Raw genomic sequence first — 20,849 nt, forward strand, 5'->3', positions numbered from 1 at the left:
GGCACGGATGCCTTGAAAGAAAGACAGGAAGCGGGAGAAAATGAGAAAAATGGGTCTCCATATTAACAACACAGATTCCTGGCAGTCCAAGTGAATTATACATTGACTGAAATAGCCACTCGAGTCTGCATGAAACCTATCCTGGAGGCAGAACCCGGCCCTGGTGATGTGAAAGGGAGAGTCATGTGTGCACCTTGAGGATTTTTTTTTTTTTTTTTCTGTCATTGTGACTGTCTGTCTGCATCTCCATCTGTCTCTCTCTGCCTGTATCCCCTCTCTCCCTTTCTCCACACCTTTGATTCAACAGAGATGTTACTGCGCCCTGAATGCCAATAAGGATCGGGTAGATGGCGGGTCAATTGTCCATTCCTGTTACTTTAGAGGGGTTTTTTTTGTCTAAAAAAAAGGTATTGAATTTCAGGATCAAGTAATGCCGAGCAAACTATGCCAGCCGTGATCTATTTTAATGGACATCGTTAAACTGAATAGACAGAGCTATGTGTGCTCCCATGTTTGCAGAAGGACTTTTATGACGAGTTGAAGAATAGACGGTGTATCAATACTCGCTTTCACCGATGAGTGGTAAAATATTATGCACTTTAAAAATTCCAGACTGTGTTCTTTATTGCCAACAGGTGCGTGATGTCATTACAGTGCTACAATTTATGTTTTTAAGTTGTTTTAGGTTTCGAGAATGAACTGTGTGTTCACAGCTGGGGAATGAGGGGAAGCATCCGAGGAATGCTAACTCGTAAAACGGTGCGATGCTTACCAACAGCATGCGGAGGGGAAAACACTGGGAAAACGGTGCAAAAGTAACATGATGGTTACAATTACGTGTTGAGAGTGAGGGCTCTGTTTTATGTTAAGAGAGATGTCGGAGAGGAAGAGAGGGCGAGGAAGCCGGGTCATAGCCCTCATATGCTGTTTAACACCTGACACCGAGGCCTAACCGAGGTTCATAACTCATGTGGAAAGAGAGGTGTAGAAAAACAGGGGAATAAAAAAAAGGAATAACCTCCTTCAGTCCTCCTTCATTCCTATTTGGCCATACTGAATCTCAGGCAGACATTTCCTGTCATAACTGTGTGCAATCTAAGAAATTACTTTAAGAATCGTAATATATACAAGATCATTCAAATGACTAAATCAAAGTAACCATGTCTGACCAAAGACATGTGACTTCTAACACACACGAGCGAGGCCCGCTGTAGAAAATCATGGTGGGTTGCAAACAGCCAGCACATGAGTCCGAAGGCTTCGTCCAGCATCCAGCAGATCAAGGGGCCTCGATCTAAAGCGGTACTGACACTGACCTCGCTGAGACCCAGCAACTGAGAGAGCCCTAACAAGGTATTAGCAGGCACCTCTGTATACCCTCCAACTCTGAGCCCAGGTCTAAAGAAACACAGCTGCACGGGGTGTTTTCCAGGGCGGAGGGCAAACCTGCAAGCAACATGGTGCCCCTGGCTAAGCTCAAGGGTGCAGCTGGAAGGTCAAGAATTCAAAGCAACGGGGGGCAAAGTTTACAGAGATTATATTTTTTTAAATGCCACTTTTCTCTCTCATATGTAGCACATTTATTCCTCTTCATTTTTGCATCCCTATTTATAATCACCGCCATCATCTTCTGTTAATTATATTTATATGCATTTCCCGTTGCACTGGTTTGAGTTCAGTTTGTCCTCTAATAATTTGGGGGATATAGCCGTTTCTGTGTGGATGCATGTGCAGGCACGTATGGCGGTCGTCTCTGTGTGACTGTGGGCGTCTGGAGGAGAGAGAAGCCTCATCTGTTACCAGCCCCAGCCCGGCCGGCCCGCCGCGTGAAGTAGAACGACAGGGTGTCACCGCCGACGACAGTGATGGATGCCCTAAATTCTGTAGGCAACTTGGGCAATTGGACACATTAACAAAAGGCACCTGCTTTCCCCCATACAAATCTATTAAAAGATAACAGCAATGGCGGCTCCCACACTATTAGTAAATTATAGCTCTGTCTGAGTGTGAGGTAAGTGTGGGCCTCCCTTCTCCGTCCCACCCCCACCCTCTCTGCTCGGTTACACACTCCTATTGGCAGTCTTATAGTGCCACCGAGTGGCAGCAATTTATAATGCTTTTTCTAAAATGTGCATCAGTATCTGAACGTGGAAAAGTTAACAGGAGACTAAGTTTACACAAAAGGTAATTTATTCCACCCTTAGGGTTTTACATCTTATTTTTATTTCTATAATTTGCATTAGATCAACATTTAATTAAATCAATTCATGAAGGTAAGTTCTATAATTGCCAAATTATTAGAATTTCAAAATGTGTCATAAAAGACACATTCATTAATTGTCACATTCATTACGCAATCCGAACACAAATATAAAAATACACAAAACATATAATATTCAACAGCGTTGCAAGTCCTAAGAATATTCTTATTTACGGATGATTGAATGTTGTTTGGCGATAACGGCTAAACAATTTTAATTGTTCTTCACCTTTTTGTGCACAGATTTCCCCTGCGAGCTCTTTTTCCATAAACAGGCCTTTCCTTGGGCTGACTGGGCCAGCCATCTGAGACAACGTGGCTGATATAAAACCATTATGACCTACTCAAGACCACCTCTATTAAAACATTAACTGCAGACCAGTACTCTCAACATGACATATGTTGGGCTAGAGCTCAGGTACGCCACATAAACGCGTGTCACATAAATTTGCTGTGGGTAAATATTTCTGTGTCTGTGAGGGGGTGTATGTGTTCGCGGGGCTGGCCCAGAATAAAAGGAGGACAAGACCAGTAAATACTTTTACAGCAGGCAATTTGTCAGGATGTGTAAATGTCTCCGATTCCCAACAGCACTGGAGTAAAATTTACAGTCACTCTGGAAGTGACAATGCACAAAAAAGGACCACTTTTTACTCCCTCTCATCTTCCTCAGACCACTAAAACCTTCCCATAAATCTCCGCGGGCCCCCCCAGATGTCTGCCGTTGTCAGATATCATGCCTTGACAATGCCTTCCACCATCATTGTCTTGACAGAAATATGATATGTGAAACTGCAATGTCACATCTCTTAACATGATTTAGCCTAAGCTAGCCCGCACCATTTTAATCAATCAAACGTGTCACCTTTCTCCCTGTAATGATGGTGGAGGTATAGGATCCCTGTGTTAGGGTGATCTATAAGACTTATCTGGGTTACTGATTTATGACTCGTGCCAGCTAATATACTAAAGGAGCCTCCTCCCTTCCTGTCATCGGGGTTTCTATCAAATTGGCAAATAAGTAGGCCAGTATTACCTCATGGGCAGGGGGGAAGACACTTCATGCTGTGTGTAAACCCGACGTATATGACATTAAATGTCTATGCAGAATATCCCTATACTGCACCACCAGATTATCCATTTTCATAGGACGATCTGAAAATGTCATGTCACGATTATTCTCTCCAAGAATAATTGCAATTCACTATATATTGACAATCCTCAATATATGCTTAAAACTCATAAAACTGTCCTGGCGTCACTACATTTGTTAGAAAAACCTTCTTTTTTTCTTATTGTGTCACAGATAAAACAGAGCGAACATCCTTTTTTGAGTGAACAATCACATATTCTTAATAAATAAATGAAATACATTATTAACATTCATTTATTATCCTGTATCTTTTTTAAATCAGGCACTATTTTACACTTTTGTACCATGATAGCGAGCTTTTTAAAGTCATTTTTGGCGCTATTCATGATTATTCCAACAATGGAAATTCAAGATACATTTATTGCAAGTGTTTTTTTATCTGCAATAATATCCTATATCATGCCCTCCCTTTTCTAGATCCCGTATGTGAACTCAATACGCTCGTGTTACTGCAGGGTAGTTTGGGCAAACATGTCCATCAAACGTCGGTCAGTTTGTACGGCCGTTGCTAATGGATTCTACGGGATAGTTGTTTACACGTCTTTTGATCAAATGTCTCCCGAAGCCAATTGTTCTGTAAACACTCTAAAGCCTCCGGGGACGACTGTGGCTTTCAGCAAATCAGCACCAGCCCATTAACAGTATATCAGAACAGTAATTGTAGCTTGTCCCAATAACTTCCAAATACTGCAAGACCTACCAGACATAACAATACATTTACCAAAACATCAGACAACTCTGTGTCTGAAAATGCATCATAGACTGAATCATGGTAAACAATGACGGTGAATAAAAACCAGCAAAAAATGAATTAATCTGATGAACCGCGTTTTTCCTCTACTGGACAATTTACAAAACACACACACACAAATCCTGCTTAGTACCCAAATTCAAATGTAGTACATTAACTCATACCACAATGCTGAATGGCATTTAGACCTCCACAGCGTGCAATAAAAGACAACAAACAGTAAACAGGGGAACTAGGATGTGTACCTGTAACCACAATGGAGTGACTGGATCCACACGCCAGCAGCTTCACTCTGCCCAGCCTCGCCATTGTGAACTCTCTCAGATGGGCTTCCTCTGGACCGATGAGTCCTGGCCTGCCACGTCCAGTCTGGCCCAGCTCCCCACTACCCCAGCAAAGCACATCCATATCCCAGTCACACTGTATGTCCTGGGAACAAAGACGGAGAACAGGGATGTGTTTTAGCAACGTAAAGTAAACAATTTAGCTGTTTTTTTTACTTTAATTTCATAAGATCTGTGTGACATGCAGTTGTTTTTCCTTCACATACAGCACCCACAAACTTATGACATATTTTTTATATGCTTAAAAGTAGTGGAAATATTGTGAATGCAAAAAGGCTGTATACTAAATACTGGTCTTCTGCTCAGCATTAAACTTGCCACTGACTCTGAATTCTTGAGGCCTATTTGTAATGAACTGTGGATCTGATGCAGATCACCAATATTCTGCTCAACGTGTTTATTTACAATCTGCCCTCTGTGCTAATTAGAAGGTGACCCTGCACACACACACATACATACGCAGATGGAAGTCTGGTGTATGTGCACACACACACACACGTACACACACACACACACACACCCTACAGCAATATTACCAGCATAATTCCATCCGACTGCTATTGGAATTTTCCGAAAGAGCAAACCAATAGATAACCTATTACAAAACTATAAGAGATCAATAGCTAATTTCTTTGCATTGATTACCACTTGGACATTTAACATGCGCCCTGTGGCCACAATGTGTGTTCCGCGAGCTTAGATCCCCATTGGCCCTCATGAGTATTAAAATTATCGATTCAGACAGAGGACTAAAAATGTCAAGCTGTTCATTAATCTTAATAAAGACTAGACTTGACCAAGGCACCCTTTTTTTCCCCAATGCAGGGATACAACCTATCCAACTAGGGGCATACACACGGCATAGATTAATGAGCTTCTACTGAGGGATGTGATTTAAGTCTTTGCCATTAAAAGATCAATTAGAAAAGAACACATTTCTTTATAACAGTACTTTCACCTAGTGTGCAGCTCTACACAACATTTAAAAATATATCTCAACTGCCCAATAGTGAAGAAATAGAGACATTTCAAAGAAACTTCACAAAACAAGCACGGCGGTAATGAGGTCTTTGTGTGATATGAAGCCGCATCTGCTGTTATGCTTCAGACGGCCCTCCGCAGTCCATAATGGACAAATGTTATCAGGCAGTCGCTTTCATCTCAGTCTGGTAGATGAGTTTAAAAGCATGAAGGGCTGTCCTCAACTTAATGAGGGCCCTAAGCAGGATTTGATATGCTCACTTTTCTTACATGTAATTACTTTTATATTTCTGCCACACTTACTCACATGTGTCCTGCTCCCATCTGATTGGCAGTTAAGCCGTTACCATGATTTGCGACTTGTATATCCACTCGTCAGGGAGATGGATACCCAGATCATTTTGGCATAAAGATGAAAAAAAGGCTCTATTACGTGAATACATTTTCAATAAAGCTAGAGAAAATAAGTTGAGGTCATTTTTGTAGGCTTTTAACGATGTGCACGGAGAAAGAGGCCAAAGCTGGCATAGATTGTAATGCTTTTGTAGTTTGATGGGGAGTCTTTAGAAGAGAAATCAAAGGTCACGCCACATATCTGGTCCCGCCACTAGGGGGTGCTATTTCTCGCTGCCCTGGACATATCTCTCTGCTGAAAGAATGCTTTACTGATTTTATAAAAGAAGTATGTTGTATTGTTTTGCTTTCTGCAGAAGTTGAAGTTTGATTTTTGTACTGTTTATTTCAGAAGAACTTTTTCGACTAGGCCTCATTCTTAGAATGGAAATTTTAAATTAATTTGTAAAATAAACTGTTTGCTGGAGCTCATGAAACATTATGTCCTTTCATTCAGGCTTTACCAACAGAAACATAAGACATCAATGAAATAAAACAATGCTGGTAACAACAACAAAAGGGAAATTGGGGAGGCCTTCTAGACATATTCAACTCTCAAACAGCACTGTTGAGCTTTCAGTCTCAACCTGCTGGATTTGAAATAAAAATGACTTGTTGCAATAACAAAATTAAAACAAAAACCTAAAAAAAAAACAGATTGTTCAGACAAGTTTTGGTTTGTACCTCTGAAGGCCAAACACACCACATCAAAGATAAAACAAATACATAAATAAAACACACTGAGCAGCACAACCAGGAACTAACCTGTACCAACGTCTTCTTATATCACACTTCCTTTTCTCCCTGTATACTTCTGTTGTTGGAGCCTATGTTTTTGCACATTGGTGACATTTGGTTGTCTCCCCCTCTCCTCCCCCTCACTGCACTCCCCACATAGGCACGGTAACCGTCGCCATAGCACTGTTGACAGCAAGCACCGGGCTGCTTGAAATTGGCCTGTTAACAACTTAACTGGGGCAAACTTTGAAGGTCACAAGACATATTTCAGAAAGACACGAGCACACACACACACACACACACACACACACACACACACACACACACACACACACAGACAGAGACACACACCCAGACACACACACACACCATGATGATGGTACTTTTAGTATAATTGGACTATTTAAAACTTGAACCGCAGACGTTGGACAGCAGACTGAGTTTGTGGTCGTCTGCATAATTATGTAATTTGCTTGTAAGTGATGAGATCACTTGTGCAGTCTAAAGCTACAGTACCACACATTATAATCGTCATAGTAACATAATTATATGTTTCCAACTTGTTGCCAACTTCCAAATCGTACTTGTAACTGGTGGGAAACTTTGATTTTCAGAAAGCTCCACTAAAGTTATATGACTTTACACTGACTAATACGGAAGTGCGTGAAATCAAAATAAATATAGATGCCTGGCATCAGACAAAGCCCACTTTTCAATGTAATTAAACACAAATGTAATAGACGTGGTGTGACACCAAAGCACAGTAGGCTAATGTTATTCTAATGCCCACACAACCAATGCTCGCAAGTTGCTAACATTTGCTTTAGCACGTCAAAGGGAAATTCAGCCATTCATTTAACATTATACGTAATCAGATCAGAGTGACATTTTAACGTCTTACAACCACCAGCTCAGGAGGGTAAACGGTTTAATGGACGTTAACAGCGTGTTCTAGCTAACCGTAGGCAAGCGAGCAAAGGACAAAACATAGTGTTCCTATTTTTGACTGCAAACAAATTATTAAAACACGTTAACAAGACTTACATAAGTCTTAAAGTAACTGGATGGACAGAAGCCGACTCGTCTCTTGTGCGTCTGGTGGTAGTCAAGCCGTCTGCTCAAGCTTCAAGGGGGCTTCCGGAATGGCTATCGAGCCTTCACAATAAAAGCAGGAAGTCGTTTTGAATATAATACTCGATGAAACCACGGTCCAACAGCTGGTGGCGAAAAGAAATACTGACCATAATGACGCAAATTCAGGGTAATAAAGTGTATTTAAAGTGTTTTTGTACTTTTTGTCAAAATATAGGAAAAAATAGGAGTGGCATGGTGTCAAATTGCCTATATGAATTGTATTTTAACACTGTGCTCTTATATGAGTTAAATGATTAGACTTAATATTAAATTCATATTAAATTGCATTGGTTGCAACTGCATTCAATTGTCTTTTTTAAATCCCCAAAAGTCCCATATTTTTTTTTACTTTATTTTATTTATTTATTTATTTTTACAGTTTTTCCATCTGAGCGCACTTTTAAGTTTAGCAACCCCTGTGCATGTGTTTTTGGAAATGATCTCAGCGCACTTGTTCAACATGTTCTGCTTCGTACACTAGGTGGCAGTGGAGATCTTCGAGCAGACTTGTTGGGCGTCTCCTCCCCGCCCCTGTCCAGGCGCTATGGGTGGGGGTGCGCCCTGAACAGAAAAACAGTGCACAGTGAAAGCGTCCGGATACGATCACATGGTTGGTATATTTAACTTAACCGGAACCGTCTTTACGCTACGACAATGCCCGCGATCCAGAGCTTTACGATCACCTGTGACGCGCTCAACGAGTACGAGACGTTTTCGGAGGGAGACCCTCTCACTGGGAAAGTAACTCTGGCCTTATCGAAGGAGACCACCATTGAAAGCTTGTTCGTTAAAGTGAAAGGAGACGCTGACGTACGGTGGACGACGAAGAGCGGCGACCACTCCACGACATACAGTGCAACCAAGAGATATTTCAAACTGAAGCAGTTTTTGATCCCGGGGGACGTGAAGGGTAACGCGTTACTCTGCACGCTGTTTCCTGTTAGTGATGCATGCCTTAACCCATCTACTAGTAACTGGCATGCTGGTGCAGGCCTGCTGTACAGTTCCCTCCGTCTTGCTCGTGTGTGCAGTTTTGATGGACAGCAGCAATGTTAAAATAATCATAGCTCTAGTTGAGTTGATTTATGACAAAGTGACTAATAACTAAATGCATGCATGTAGATGGCAGACTAGAATATTCAAATGAAGTACAATGGAGTAGAAGTATTCATTGGTAATACTTCTAAAAAAAAAAAAAAAGTAGCACCTTTATAAGTAGTTTATAACACCAGGATCCTTCCCTTTCAGACACCGTAGTTCGCCAAGGAATCCATGTCTATGACTTCCGCTTTCAGATACCACAAGGGTGAGTACAGCAGGACAGTTTACAAAACCACATTTGCACTCTCATAACATAATTGATTTTCCTACTGTAGGACCAAACAGCCCACCCCTGCGTTCTATGTTAATTCGATTCAGTTTAATTAATCTGCTTCTCTTCCATTACAGAAGCATGCCTTCATCCTTCAAGGGACTTCGTGGGATGATTGTCTACAAGCTGGAAGCCAAGCTGTCCAGGAGTTGGCGGATGGACTCCACAGTCGAAAAGAACATACATTTTGTCTCCAAGTCCTATCCAAACCTTCAATATCTGATGGTGTGTACAATATTGAAACATAGACACTTAAGTCACTAGATAGAAACAAAATTCCTTTTTTTTCAATGTATATTATGATATGATATTGCAATGTGATGTTACACTGGGTGCCAGCAGACTTTTTAGCATTTCTCATGTGTGTAGTAGCAGAGAAAATAGAAATGGACTATTGAAAATGAAATATATAGCTATTACACAGTCCCCTTCGAATTTAATTGCTGCATGTTTTGAAATATCATCTCTGAAATCTATCCTGCAACTGCACTACAACAGAGGAGAGAGGCCTTTTTTCCCACAGCAGACATTTTAACGTTTCAGTTGTAATAAACAACAATAATGTTGATGGATGCATTCAGGTCCAGGGTTCAGCTTTTGTGCATGGTGCTCTCACTGGTTTGGCTTTACTGGAATACTTGCATAGATAAGAGACATCATAAACAGCAGCTCCACGTGTGCTGTGACCATTCAAAACATCTGCTGTGGATTTCAATTCGTGCTGCTCAAATCGTCCCAGATATTTTGGATAATTTACCGACATTGTTGCGGACGGCTTACATAGATACTGGTTCTTCTGTAGAAAATGGTTCCAGTGAAAAATAAGATGTAATGCAGTTACTCATCACTGGTGCCAGAGATCGAGCTGCTTTGCCCTGCTTTATAACTGAAACACTAAAACTATGCACCGTCTATCAGAAGTAATTGTTTTTCCTGTTTGTTTGTTTGTTTTGTTTGTTTTTTGCATTCTAGTCAAAAAAAGCTGCTTCAACGAAGAAAGAGATGGGGCATTTCTCAAAAGGACACGTAAACATGGAGGTCTTTGTTGACAAGGGTGCCTATGCCCCAGGTAGTAAAGAAATATTATATTATTAAAATGTGGTGTTCATGTATGATTTTCTGCTGAAAACCATTTTTTGGTCTACCCTAATAGTCACTTTTAGACTTTGACAGATAGAACTTTAAAATAACACGCAAGGAACATTAAGTTGGTGGGGTTAAGCATTTCAGCACTGTTGATATTACATAAGTAATGGCTCACAGGCATAGTAATAAACTACCTAACTATAATACACTGGACACACACACACAGTGTTGTCCTGTGTGGCACTTGAACCAGAATGCATTAAATGAATTAAACACATTGCTCTTTTTCCCCCCCGTAGGTGAAACTATCATGGTTGTTGCAAAAATCGACAATTCCTCATCCCGTGACATGACACCCAAATTCACATTAATCCAGGACGTGGTGTACCGTGCCAAGGGCAATACCAAACACGAGGACAAGGTCATCAACAAAGTGGTTGACAACTGCATTAGACCCCAAACACAGAAGGAGGTCAGGTGTGCGATACAGATTCCTCGTGATCAGATGCTGACCATCGAGAACTGTGACATTCTCTCTGTGAAGCACCATTTAAAGGTATGCAACAGTGCATCTTAAAGGAGAAATCCGGTCATTTTTTACCCCATTTCCATTGTCCTCAGGGTCATCCCGACTTCTTAGAAGCAAAAAACCCGACAAAAATTGACGTTGCCTAGCCCGAGATCTGTAGCTGCCTGGCAGCCTTCCAGACTCGCTCCAATGCTAACCCATTGGGGCACGTTTTATCTGCTTTCCTGGGCCTCAGAAAACAATTCCAAGACCTATGCAACACAGGTTGGGTCTGTACGAGACACCACGGCGCTCGTTTAGCTCAAATAGTGTGGCAAAACGACATAAATATGTGTGTTTTTGCATGGAGTTACTCACCTCAAATCACCACGTAGACATTAGCAGTAGATAGCCGAGCGCCTGTCGTCCCTCCCAGTCACGCAGAAACGAAAACGTTTTCCACGTAGTTTTGATTTTGTATCCATAAAGAAACGAACGAGCAGTGCAGTCGTCCTGTCCGTAATAAATCCAGGAAGCTGTTATGTCCATATGTATGACTATGTTACAACATTGCAACGACTGCTTACAGCTAAAGCCGGGAGCCAAAACAATGCAAGTCTCACACAAGTTCCCGTCTGCCGTCCTCACTCTGGAGCTGTTTTCAAGCCAGTACAGTGACAAATCTTGGACAGTCGCGCGAGGGTCACTTTGATCTCACTCTGTTGATGAGAGACTGCAGTCTGCACACGCGACACGCGACTCCCACTCGTGCTGTCAACACAACTAGCCTACTGAGACTGCGCAAGATTTGTTGTCTTTGTAGCAGGCTTAACTGTCACACAGGCTAAGCAATCTTACTATGTAGACTAGCGCTAGTTACACTGTCATATGGACATGACAGCACTGCTCGATGGAAAGAAGTTTGTCACTGTATTGGCTTGAAAACAGCTCCAGAGTGAGGACGTCGGCAGACGGGAACTTGCGCGAGACTTTTGGCTCCCGGCTACTGTTTAGCTGTAAGCAGTCGTTGCTATGTTGTAACATAGTCATACATATGGACATAACAGCTTCCTGGATTTATTACGGACTGGGCGACTGCACTGCTCGAAAGTTTCTTTATGGATACAAAATCTACGAGGAAAACGTTTTCGTTTCTGCGGTGAGTGGGATGGACGAGCGCCCGGCACGTTACTAGCTGAAGCTATCGTTGCTATGTTGTAACATAGTCATACATATGGACATAACAGCTTCCTGGATTTATTACGGACAGGACGACTGCACTGCTCGATTCTTTTCTTTATGGATACAAAATCAAAACTACGTGGAAAACGTTTTCGTTTCTGCGGTGACTGGGAGGGACGACAGGCGCTCGGCTATCTACTGCTAATGTCTACGTGGTGATTTGAGGTGAGTAACTCCATGCAAAAACACACATATTTATGTCGTTTTGCCACACTATTTGAGCTAAACGAGCGCCGAGGTGTCTCGTACGGACCCAACCTGTGTTGCATAGGTCTTGGAATTGTTTTCTGAGGCCCAGGAAAGCAGATAAAAGTTGCCCCAATGGGTTAGCATTGGAGCGAGTCTGGAAGGCTGCCAGGCAGGTACAGATCTCGGGCTAGGCAACGTCAATTTTTGTCGGGTTTTTTGCTTCTAATAAGTCGGGATGACCCTGAGGACAACGGAAATGGGGTCAAAAATGACCGGATTTCTCCTTTAATGGTAAAGCATGGTAAGCTACGTCCATTGACAAAGCTATTTTTTCAACTGATTTAATAAAACTGATGACCAGTAAATGTTGCTATTCTCTTTTCAAAGAAACATAATGTGCTAATGGGACTGTCATGTTTTCCATCAGGGGTATCTGGACATCAGCTTTGCTTTCGACCCAGAGGTAGTGATCCCAGTGACCATTATTCCTTCAGTCGTGGCTCTTGGCTTTCAGCCTCATGGGGCTGTGGGTCCCTATCCAGCGGGGGCTGTTGGGGGCCCCAGCAGGAGCGACTTCACTCCCCCTGCACAGTCTATGAATCCCTATCCACCGAGGGATATTCATGGCCCAAGCAACAGAGACTTCCCTCCAGCTGCGCCGACTATGGTTCCTTTTCCTGCATCCCCACGCTCAGGCAGTCCCGGATACCCACGCTCAGGCAGTCCCGGATACCCACGCTCAGGCAGTCCCGGATACCCACGCTCAGGCAGTCCTGGATACCCACGCTCAGGCAGTCCTGGATACCCAGGAGCCGAGAGGTATTCAGTACCACGGCGCGCGTACCCAGATAACCCGCCGGTGTATGCTGGGCCATCGGGAGCGTACCCTGCTCATCCTTCACATGTGAATGGGGGCAACAACAACTACCCTTCTCCATATGGATCTTCGTTCTCATCTTCATCGTCTTCTGTGCTTCACCCTCCGCCTACCGTCCCAACATTTCAACCAACTCCATCTGCTCCACAGATGCCCCCTTGTCCTCCACCCTTCAGCATATCCCCCACTGCTCCTACATATAACCTGCTGCCTTCTGCACCAATGATGGACACAGACTTCTTGTCTCAATCAGATGAAGCTCCTCCAGCATACTCGCTCCTCTTCCCGTCTCCTGCTACTGACAGATCTGATGCAAAATAATAGAATGTATGCTTAATGACTGAATCTGTTTTGTTTTATTGTGGCGTAAATACTAATACTTAGTTATATAAATATATATGAACGTCCTGAGGTGAACATTAATATTTTATTAGTTGATTGTGACTTTGAAATGAAAAGGCAATGTGTATGTGATTGTTGTTTTATGGTCAGTTCATGTTGCTAATTGGATTTATCCAGCTGCTCAAACCTCTGCCATCAGGATACACTATATATTTACACGTGCCTTGTTCAACAAAAGTGTCCTTGCCTTTCCAATTTTCAGTGTTTTATAGTTTTAACTACCTCACTCTTCTGTTCGGGAGTACTGTACCACAAAATATCTTTTATATGCTTGTTTTTAAAGCAACAAGGCCTTAAGAAAATGGGAAATATGAAAGAAAGAAAAGATGCATTTTCTTCATATTCCTTTTTTATGAGGCTATTCTTTTTTCTTTTTTTTAACATATTTCCCAGTCGGTTGAGTGTAACACCAGACAACCACTTGTGTCTTTTTAATTTACTATAAAGTACTTTGCAAGACGTATTTGTTATACTCACAACAGCCAGTGTTTTCTCTTTTGTAGTCTAAATAAAGAAGTGTGGGAACTAAGAAGAATTTGAAGCATCCTGTTTCATGTTTTTTAGGTCACGACCCACCTGGTCTCATGCTTTCATTTTCATTTTATAGGTCATTTGAAATAATCATAATAATAATAACTCATATCAGTAAAATACCCTAACAAGTAATGCATTGTGAGTATTTATACATTTAATAATGTTAAATTGCGTAAATCAGATTTTGTAATGATGTTTTGATATCTGCATTGCTTAAAACTCTGTGGTAAATGTTTTAACTGCCTGGGGCATTATTGGAGGTTTTGTTTTGACCGCAATCTGCTGACATCCGGCTGTAAGAGCCGGTAGAAAGTCACCAGGAGCGCAGTCAGTCAGCTGTCACTGCTGAGCCACTGGTGGGACACGGACGTCCAACATGTCTCCGATAAAGGACTTCAATCTGGTTTATGAAGCTCTCAACGAGGGGGAAACTTTCTCTGAAGGAGACACCATCGAAGGCGCAGTCACTTTCAGTTTGACAAAAGACACCAAAGTGAAGTACCTGACCGTGAAAGCCAAAGGCGACGCGAGCGTGCGCTGGTCGGAGGGCAGCGGGAATTGCAAGATAACGTACATCGCGAAAAGGAGATACTTGAAACTCAAGGCGATCTTGGTTGCAGGAGAAGCCAACGGTATATTGTAAAAAAAAATAATAATAAAAAAAATCTAATTTTATTGAAAATAACTTTACATAACTTTCTAACTTTTAAATATATAAATAGTATACAAAACTCCAACTTTTATTTTATGACTGATGCCAATCATAGGAAATTACATTTATTTCTAATTTTGGTAGAGTAATATTACTATAATATTTATACAGTATTTTTCTGCTTTCTTTGATTACAAATGTATGTAAAATGACAAATAATTATATGTAATTAAATATGTAACTCATTATATAAAGTTTTATGTGCAAAATTAAATCAAAATTGGGTAATAGTTTCCAGTGTTGATGACCTAAAAGCATCTTAAATGAATCTGATCTACCCGTACACTATATATTATGGTTTATAACGTCCTGGAACTACATCTCACTACTTCCTTGCTCCTAAAAGACGCTGCCAGGTAAAAACAAAATGCGATAATCATTCTCACTTCTTCTGCAGGCACTGTGCTGTCCCAAGGAATCCATCACTTTAAGTTCAGGTTTCAAATCCCACAGGGGTAAGCAGGCATTTCTAGCATCTTACAGGCCTATATTTTGTCATGTTTGCTTTTACACATTACTGTATTTGTGGGCCCGCTCTGTCTTACAGGGACATGCCGTCATCCTTCAAGGGGTTCAATGGAAAGATTGTCTACATGCTTGAAGCAAAGCTGGCCAGGAGCTGGCGGATATCTTCTCTGCAACGAAAAAAATTCAAATTTGTTTCTAAGTCCTTGTCACACCTCAGCCTCGAAGTAATGGTAAGTTGGAGACTGCAATTAAACATGTTATGGATTTGATATACACTTTCTAAAGGGCGGGGTTGAGGGAAGAGTTAAGTGTGGAAACAGTTGTATACAGAATGTGTCATGATGAGGTCTGGCAGAAAATTTGAACCCAACAGGATAATATAATCGGTGGCAGGGAGCAGGTACAACCATAATCTGAGAAAGTGTACAATATGTTAAATGTTGAACAAACAGAGACCACAAAAGGGGTTTGGATAAAGAGGAAGTGGTGTGGCTTCCACTAAAAGTAGATGCCGTGAGGAGTGTATGAAATTGATTGATAGTACAACCTGTGAGAGAATCAGAGAGTACACTATTGCTCAACACCCTCTTAAGGGAGGGATGTTAAAGAGTTCCTTTGTATGGTGACAACTGTCAATGATGGCTTAATCCAAATGTTAACAGCAGGATGGCCATATTTTATCCTGAACTTTGGATTTCAGTCATATGAGTAGCTGCATTGATAGGAAATAACGTCTCGTTGTATGATTTGTTCTAGTGTGAATCCATTCTGAATCAGTGGATAAAGAGCTGGGCGTTTTCTCCAAAAAGCAGGTCCAAATGACTGCTACCATTAACACATGCATTTGCTCTCCAGGTAAAGTCACTCCAGCTTACTACATATTTACATACAGTACGTGGAATGTATAATATTTTTTTTTATTGTGCTTACATCCTTCTATAAAAAACTACTTGGTTTTTTATAGGTGACACTTTGTCTGTTGTTGCCAAAATCAACAACCCCTCTTCAAAAAAAGTGAGGCCCAAGTTCAGTTTACAGCAGCTTACAGTGTACAGCGTCGGTGACGCCGCCAAAGAGCATGTCCATATTCTGTGTAAAATGGTTGGGAATCCTATCTCTCTGACCTCAGAGAAAACGGTCTCCTGCGAAATGAAGATTCCTGCAGGTGCCAATTTCACCATCCACAATTGTGACATCCTCTCAGTTGACTATTACGTCAAGGTACGTCATTATGTTAAAGCCACGTTACGGCAACACCGCACTTAAATCATTGCTTTGGTTTGCACATATTGGAAGTTCAGTCATTGTTGCAGTTGATTCTTGACAACTCTCTTGCTTCAACAATCATTTTAATATAAAACATAACCACACAACAGCTTATAGAGTTGACATATAAAATGCTGTATAAACATTTCAGGATGATAACAGACTGTAATCATGTTTATCAGACAGCATGATCAAGTCTAATTACTGTAGTTCCATACATGGTGATAAATCTTACGCCTTCATGTGTCTTTTGTGTGTTTCTCAGGTGTATTTGGACATCAGTTTTGCCTTTGACCCAGAGGTGGTGTTTCCACTAGTCATAGTTCCTCCTGGCTTTGCTCCCCTTCACCCTGGTGAGGCTGTGGGGCCTTATCCAGCCGGAGCCGTCGGGGCCCCGAGTTACCCCGTTGGACCCAATCCTGTACCCGCAGCTTCAGGTGCCTATGCGTGCCCGGCACTGGATCACACTCAACATGCAGACACGTCAAGTGCATTTACCAATCAGTGGCCACAACAGGCCGATCCAACAGCAGACATGTCTTCAGTGCCGCCTCAAGCCCCCACAGCTCCTCCGTTTAAAGAGATACAAGAACTTCCGTCTTAAACGGCCCTTTTCTCCTCCCCCCAGCCTCCTCCAAACTCTCGTTAACATTTACATTTACATTTAGGTCATTTAGCAGACGCTTTTGTCCAAAGCGACTTACAATAAGTACATTTGTCAAAAGAAGGAAACAAAGAAACCACAACATATCATTGCCGATAAAGTAAGAGCTAAAAATAGAACAAGTGTTAGGTCCTCATCTGAGTAAAGTAATACTTCAAGAGCAACAGTGCTACGATCAGAGTGCCATAGGTAAGTTTTTTTTTTTTGTTTTTTTTTTTGGGGGGGGGGGGGGGGGGGGGGTTAGTGGGTCATGCTATGTAGAGTCGTTAAAACTGGGTGGGATAACAAAAACTGAACTTCATTTAGTAGCAAATCAGCTTGATGGGAATTTGAGCCATTTATGATGTTGTTAAGTATTTGGTGTTTACAAATGTGAAAATGCATTCTGTATTTATACTACCATGTAACTATTTTAACCAGAAAATGTTTTATGTACAGTCTCATTTACCAAAATCACCTCTGGGTCCTTCATTCATTTCACTGTAGGGCAGAATATTTTAAGGTTTTGTTTTGTTAAAGCATATTTGTCTCTGTTTCTTACTTTTGCAAGACGTATTTGTTATACTCACAACAGCCAGTGTTTTCTCTTTTGTAGTCTAAATAAAGAAGTGATGGAAAAAAAGAAGAATTTGAAGCATCCTGTTTCATGTTATTTAGGTCATGACCCACCTGGTCTCATGCTTTCATTTTCATTTTAAAGGTCATTTGAAATAATCATAATAATAATAACTCATATCAGTAAAATACCCTAACAAGTAATGCGTTGTGAGTAGTATTTATACATTTAATAATGTTAAATAGCGTAAATCATATTTTGTAATGATGTTTTGATATCTGCATTGCTTAAAACTCTGTGGTAAATGGTTTAACTGCCATGGGGCATTATTGGAGGTTTTGTTTTGACCGCAATCTGCGGACGGAGCCGCTGACATTCGGCTGTAAGAGCTGGTAGAAAGTACCCAGGAGGGCAGTCAGTCAGCTGTCGCTGCGGAGCAACAGGTGGGACACGGACGTCCAACATGTCTCCGATAAAGGACTTCAATCTGGTTTATGAAGCTCTCAACGAGGGGGAAACTTTCTCTGAAGGAGACACCATCATATGCGCAGTCACTTTCAGTTTGACAAAAGACACCAAAGTGAAGTACCTGACCGTGAAAGCCAAATGCGACGCGAGCGTGTGCTGGTCGGAGGACTTCGAGGATGACCAGATAACGTTCAGCGATAAAAGGAGATACTTCAAACTCAGGGCGATCTTGGTTGCAGAAGAAGCCAACGGTACATTGTAAAAAAATAAATAATACAAATTCTAATTTTATTTTATTGAAAATAACTTTACATAACTTTCTTTTTTTTTCCCTTTTTTTTTAAATATATTAATTGTATACAAAACTCCAACTTTTATTTTATGACTGATGCCAATCATAGGAAATTACATTTATTTCTAATTTTGGTAGAGTAGTATTACGATAATATTTATACAGTATTTTTCTGCTTTCTTTGATTACAAATATATGTAAAATGACAAATAATTATATGTAATTAAATATGTAACTCATTATATAAAGTTTTATGTGCAAAATTAAATCAAAATTGGGTAATAGTTTCCAGTGTTGACGACCTAAAAGCATCTTAAATGAATCTGATCTACCCGTACACTATACTGTATATTATGGTTTATAACGTCCTGGAACTACATCTCACTACTTCCTTGCTCCTAAAAGACGCTGTCAAGTAAAAACAAGATGCGATAATCATTCTCACTTCTTCTGCAGGCACTGTGCTGTCCCAAGGAATCCATCACTTTAAGTTCGGGTTTCAAATGCCACAGGGGTAAGCAGGCATTTCTAGCATCTTAGGCCTATATTGTGTCACATGTTTGCTTTTACACATTACTGTATTTGTGGGCCCGCTCTGTCTTACAGGGACATGCCGTCATCCTTCAAGGGGCTCGATGGAAAGATTGTCTACATGATGGAAGCAAAGCTGGCCAGGAGTTGGCGGATGTCTTCTCTGCAACAAAAAGAGTTCAAATTTGGTTCTAAGTCCTTGTCACACCCCAGCCTCCAAGTATTGGTAAGTGGGAGACTGCAATTATACATGTTATGGATTTGATATAAACTTTCTAAATAAAATTTAATATTTGGATGAGGAAAATATTTAAGAGAACAATTACACCCCCCCCCCCCCCCCCAAAAAAAACCTTACTTATAGCACTCTGATCATAGCACTGTTGCTCTTGAAGTACTACTTTACTCAGATGAGGACCTAACACTTGTTCTATTTTTAGCTCTTACTATATCGGCAATGATACGTTGTGGTTTCTTTGTTTCCTTCTTTTGACAAATGTACTTATTGTAAGTCGCTTTGGACAAAAGCGTCTGCTAAATGACCTAAATGTTAATGTAAATTTAACAATTACTGCGACTAAAGATGACTAAAACTGAACGACTGAAATAGAGGGGTTGAGGGAAGAGTTAAGTGTGGAAACAGTTGTATACAGAATGTGTCATGATGAGGTCTGGCAGAAAATTTGAACCCAACAGGATAATATAATCAGTGGCAGGGAGCAGGTACAACCATAATCTGAGAAAGTGTACAATATGTTAAATGTTGAACAAACAGAGACCACAAAGGGGGTTTGTATAAAGAGGAAGTGGAGTGGCTTCCTTAAAAGTAGATGCCGTGAGGAGTGTATGAAATTGATTGATAGGATAGTACAACCTGTGAGAGAATCAGAGAGTACACTATTGCTCAACACCCTCTTAAGGGAGGGATGTTAAAGAGTTCCTTTTTATGGTGACAACTGTCAATGATGGCTTAATCCAAAGGTTAACAGCAGGATGGCCATATTTTATCCTGAACTTTGGATTTCAGTCATATGAGTAGCTGCATTGATGTGAAATAATGCCTGTTTGTATGATTTGTTCTAGTGTGAACCCCAGTCTAAATCAGTGCATAAAGAGCTGGGCCTTGTCTTCAAGAAACAGGTCCAAATGACTGTTACCATTAACACATGCGTTTGCTCTCCAGGTAAAGTCACTCCAGCTTACTACATATTTACATACAGTACGTGGAATGTATAATATATTTTTTTATTGTGCTGACATCCTTCTATAAAAAAACAACCTATGCTTTGTTTCTGATAGGTGACACTTTGTCTGTTGTTGCCAAAATCAACAACCCCTCTTCAAAAAAAGTGAGGCCCAAGTACATTTTACAGCAGCGAACAGTGTACAGCGTCGGTGACGCCGCCAAAGAGTATGTCCATATTCTGTGCAAAATGGTTGGGAATCATATCTCTCTGTCAGAGCAAACGGTCTCCTGCGAAATTAAGATTCCTGCAGATGCCAATTTCACCATCTACAATTGTGACATCCTCTCAGTTGACTATATCCTCAAGGTACGTCATTATGTAAAAGCCACGTTACGGCAACACCGCACTTAAATCATTGCTTTGGTTTTCACATATTGGAAGTTCAGTCATTGTTGCAGTTGATTCTTGACAACTCTCTTGCTTCAACAATCATTTTAATATAAAACATATAAACCGCACAACAGCTTATAGAGTTGAAATAAAATGCTGTATAAATATTTCCAGGACGATAACAGACTGTAATCATGTTTATCAGACGGCATGATCAAGTCTAATTACTGTAGTTCCATACATGGTGATAAATCTTATGCCTTCATGTGTCTTTTGTGTGTTTCTCAGGTGTATTTGGACATCAGTTTTGCCTTTGACCCAGAGGTGGTGTTTCCACTACTCATAGTTGCT

At 41.0% G+C, this 20,849-nt stretch overlaps 4 protein-coding genes across 4 annotated transcripts in view; 3 read left to right on the plus strand and 1 right to left on the minus strand.

Moving 5' to 3' along the window:
• Positions 1–4,536, minus strand: part of LOC311023748 (serine/threonine-protein kinase Nek9-like) — a 268,007-nt gene extending 263,471 nt beyond the window's left edge. Inside the window, exon 1 of the mRNA XM_084025764.1 lies at positions 4,410–4,536. Within this exon, the coding sequence (XP_083881890.1) occupies positions 4,410–4,473 (64 nt within the window). The 5' untranslated portion in view covers positions 4,474–4,536. The remainder of the gene's footprint in view (positions 1–4,409) is intronic.
• Positions 4,537–8,328: 3,792 nt separating this feature from the next.
• On the plus strand, positions 8,329–13,965 carry LOC311023322 (arrestin domain-containing protein 3-like). The gene is made up of 6 exons (XM_084025079.1): positions 8,329–8,664; positions 9,003–9,060; positions 9,204–9,351; positions 10,099–10,195; positions 10,512–10,768; positions 12,579–13,965. Exons 1-6 carry the CDS (start codon positions 8,409–8,411, stop codon positions 13,347–13,349), a joined length of 1,587 nt encoding a protein of 528 aa, XP_083881205.1. The 5' UTR covers positions 8,329–8,408; the 3' UTR covers positions 13,350–13,965.
• Positions 13,966–14,100: 135 nt separating this feature from the next.
• Positions 14,101–17,252, plus strand: LOC311023701 (arrestin domain-containing protein 3-like). The gene is made up of 6 exons (XM_084025693.1): positions 14,101–14,596; positions 15,074–15,131; positions 15,224–15,374; positions 15,909–15,999; positions 16,109–16,365; positions 16,676–17,252. Exons 1-6 carry the CDS (start codon positions 14,341–14,343, stop codon positions 17,012–17,014), a joined length of 1,152 nt encoding a protein of 383 aa, XP_083881819.1. The 5' UTR covers positions 14,101–14,340; the 3' UTR covers positions 17,015–17,252.
• Positions 17,253–18,063: 811 nt separating this feature from the next.
• LOC311023676 (arrestin domain-containing protein 3-like) overlaps positions 18,064–20,849 on the plus strand; it is a 4,946-nt gene continuing 2,160 nt past the window's right edge. Inside the window, exons 1-6 of the mRNA XM_084025668.1 lie at positions 18,064–18,349; positions 18,847–18,904; positions 18,997–19,147; positions 20,005–20,104; positions 20,221–20,474; positions 20,787–20,822. Of these exons, the coding sequence (XP_083881794.1) occupies positions 18,094–18,349; positions 18,847–18,904; positions 18,997–19,147; positions 20,005–20,104; positions 20,221–20,474; positions 20,787–20,822 (855 nt within the window). The 5' untranslated portion in view covers positions 18,064–18,093. The remainder of the gene's footprint in view (positions 18,350–18,846; positions 18,905–18,996; positions 19,148–20,004; positions 20,105–20,220; positions 20,475–20,786; positions 20,823–20,849) is intronic.

This window comes from Eutrigla gurnardus, assembly GCF_963514095.1.
Source record: "Eutrigla gurnardus genome assembly, chromosome: 13".
Lineage (NCBI taxonomy): Eukaryota > Metazoa > Chordata > Actinopteri > Perciformes > Triglidae > Eutrigla > Eutrigla gurnardus.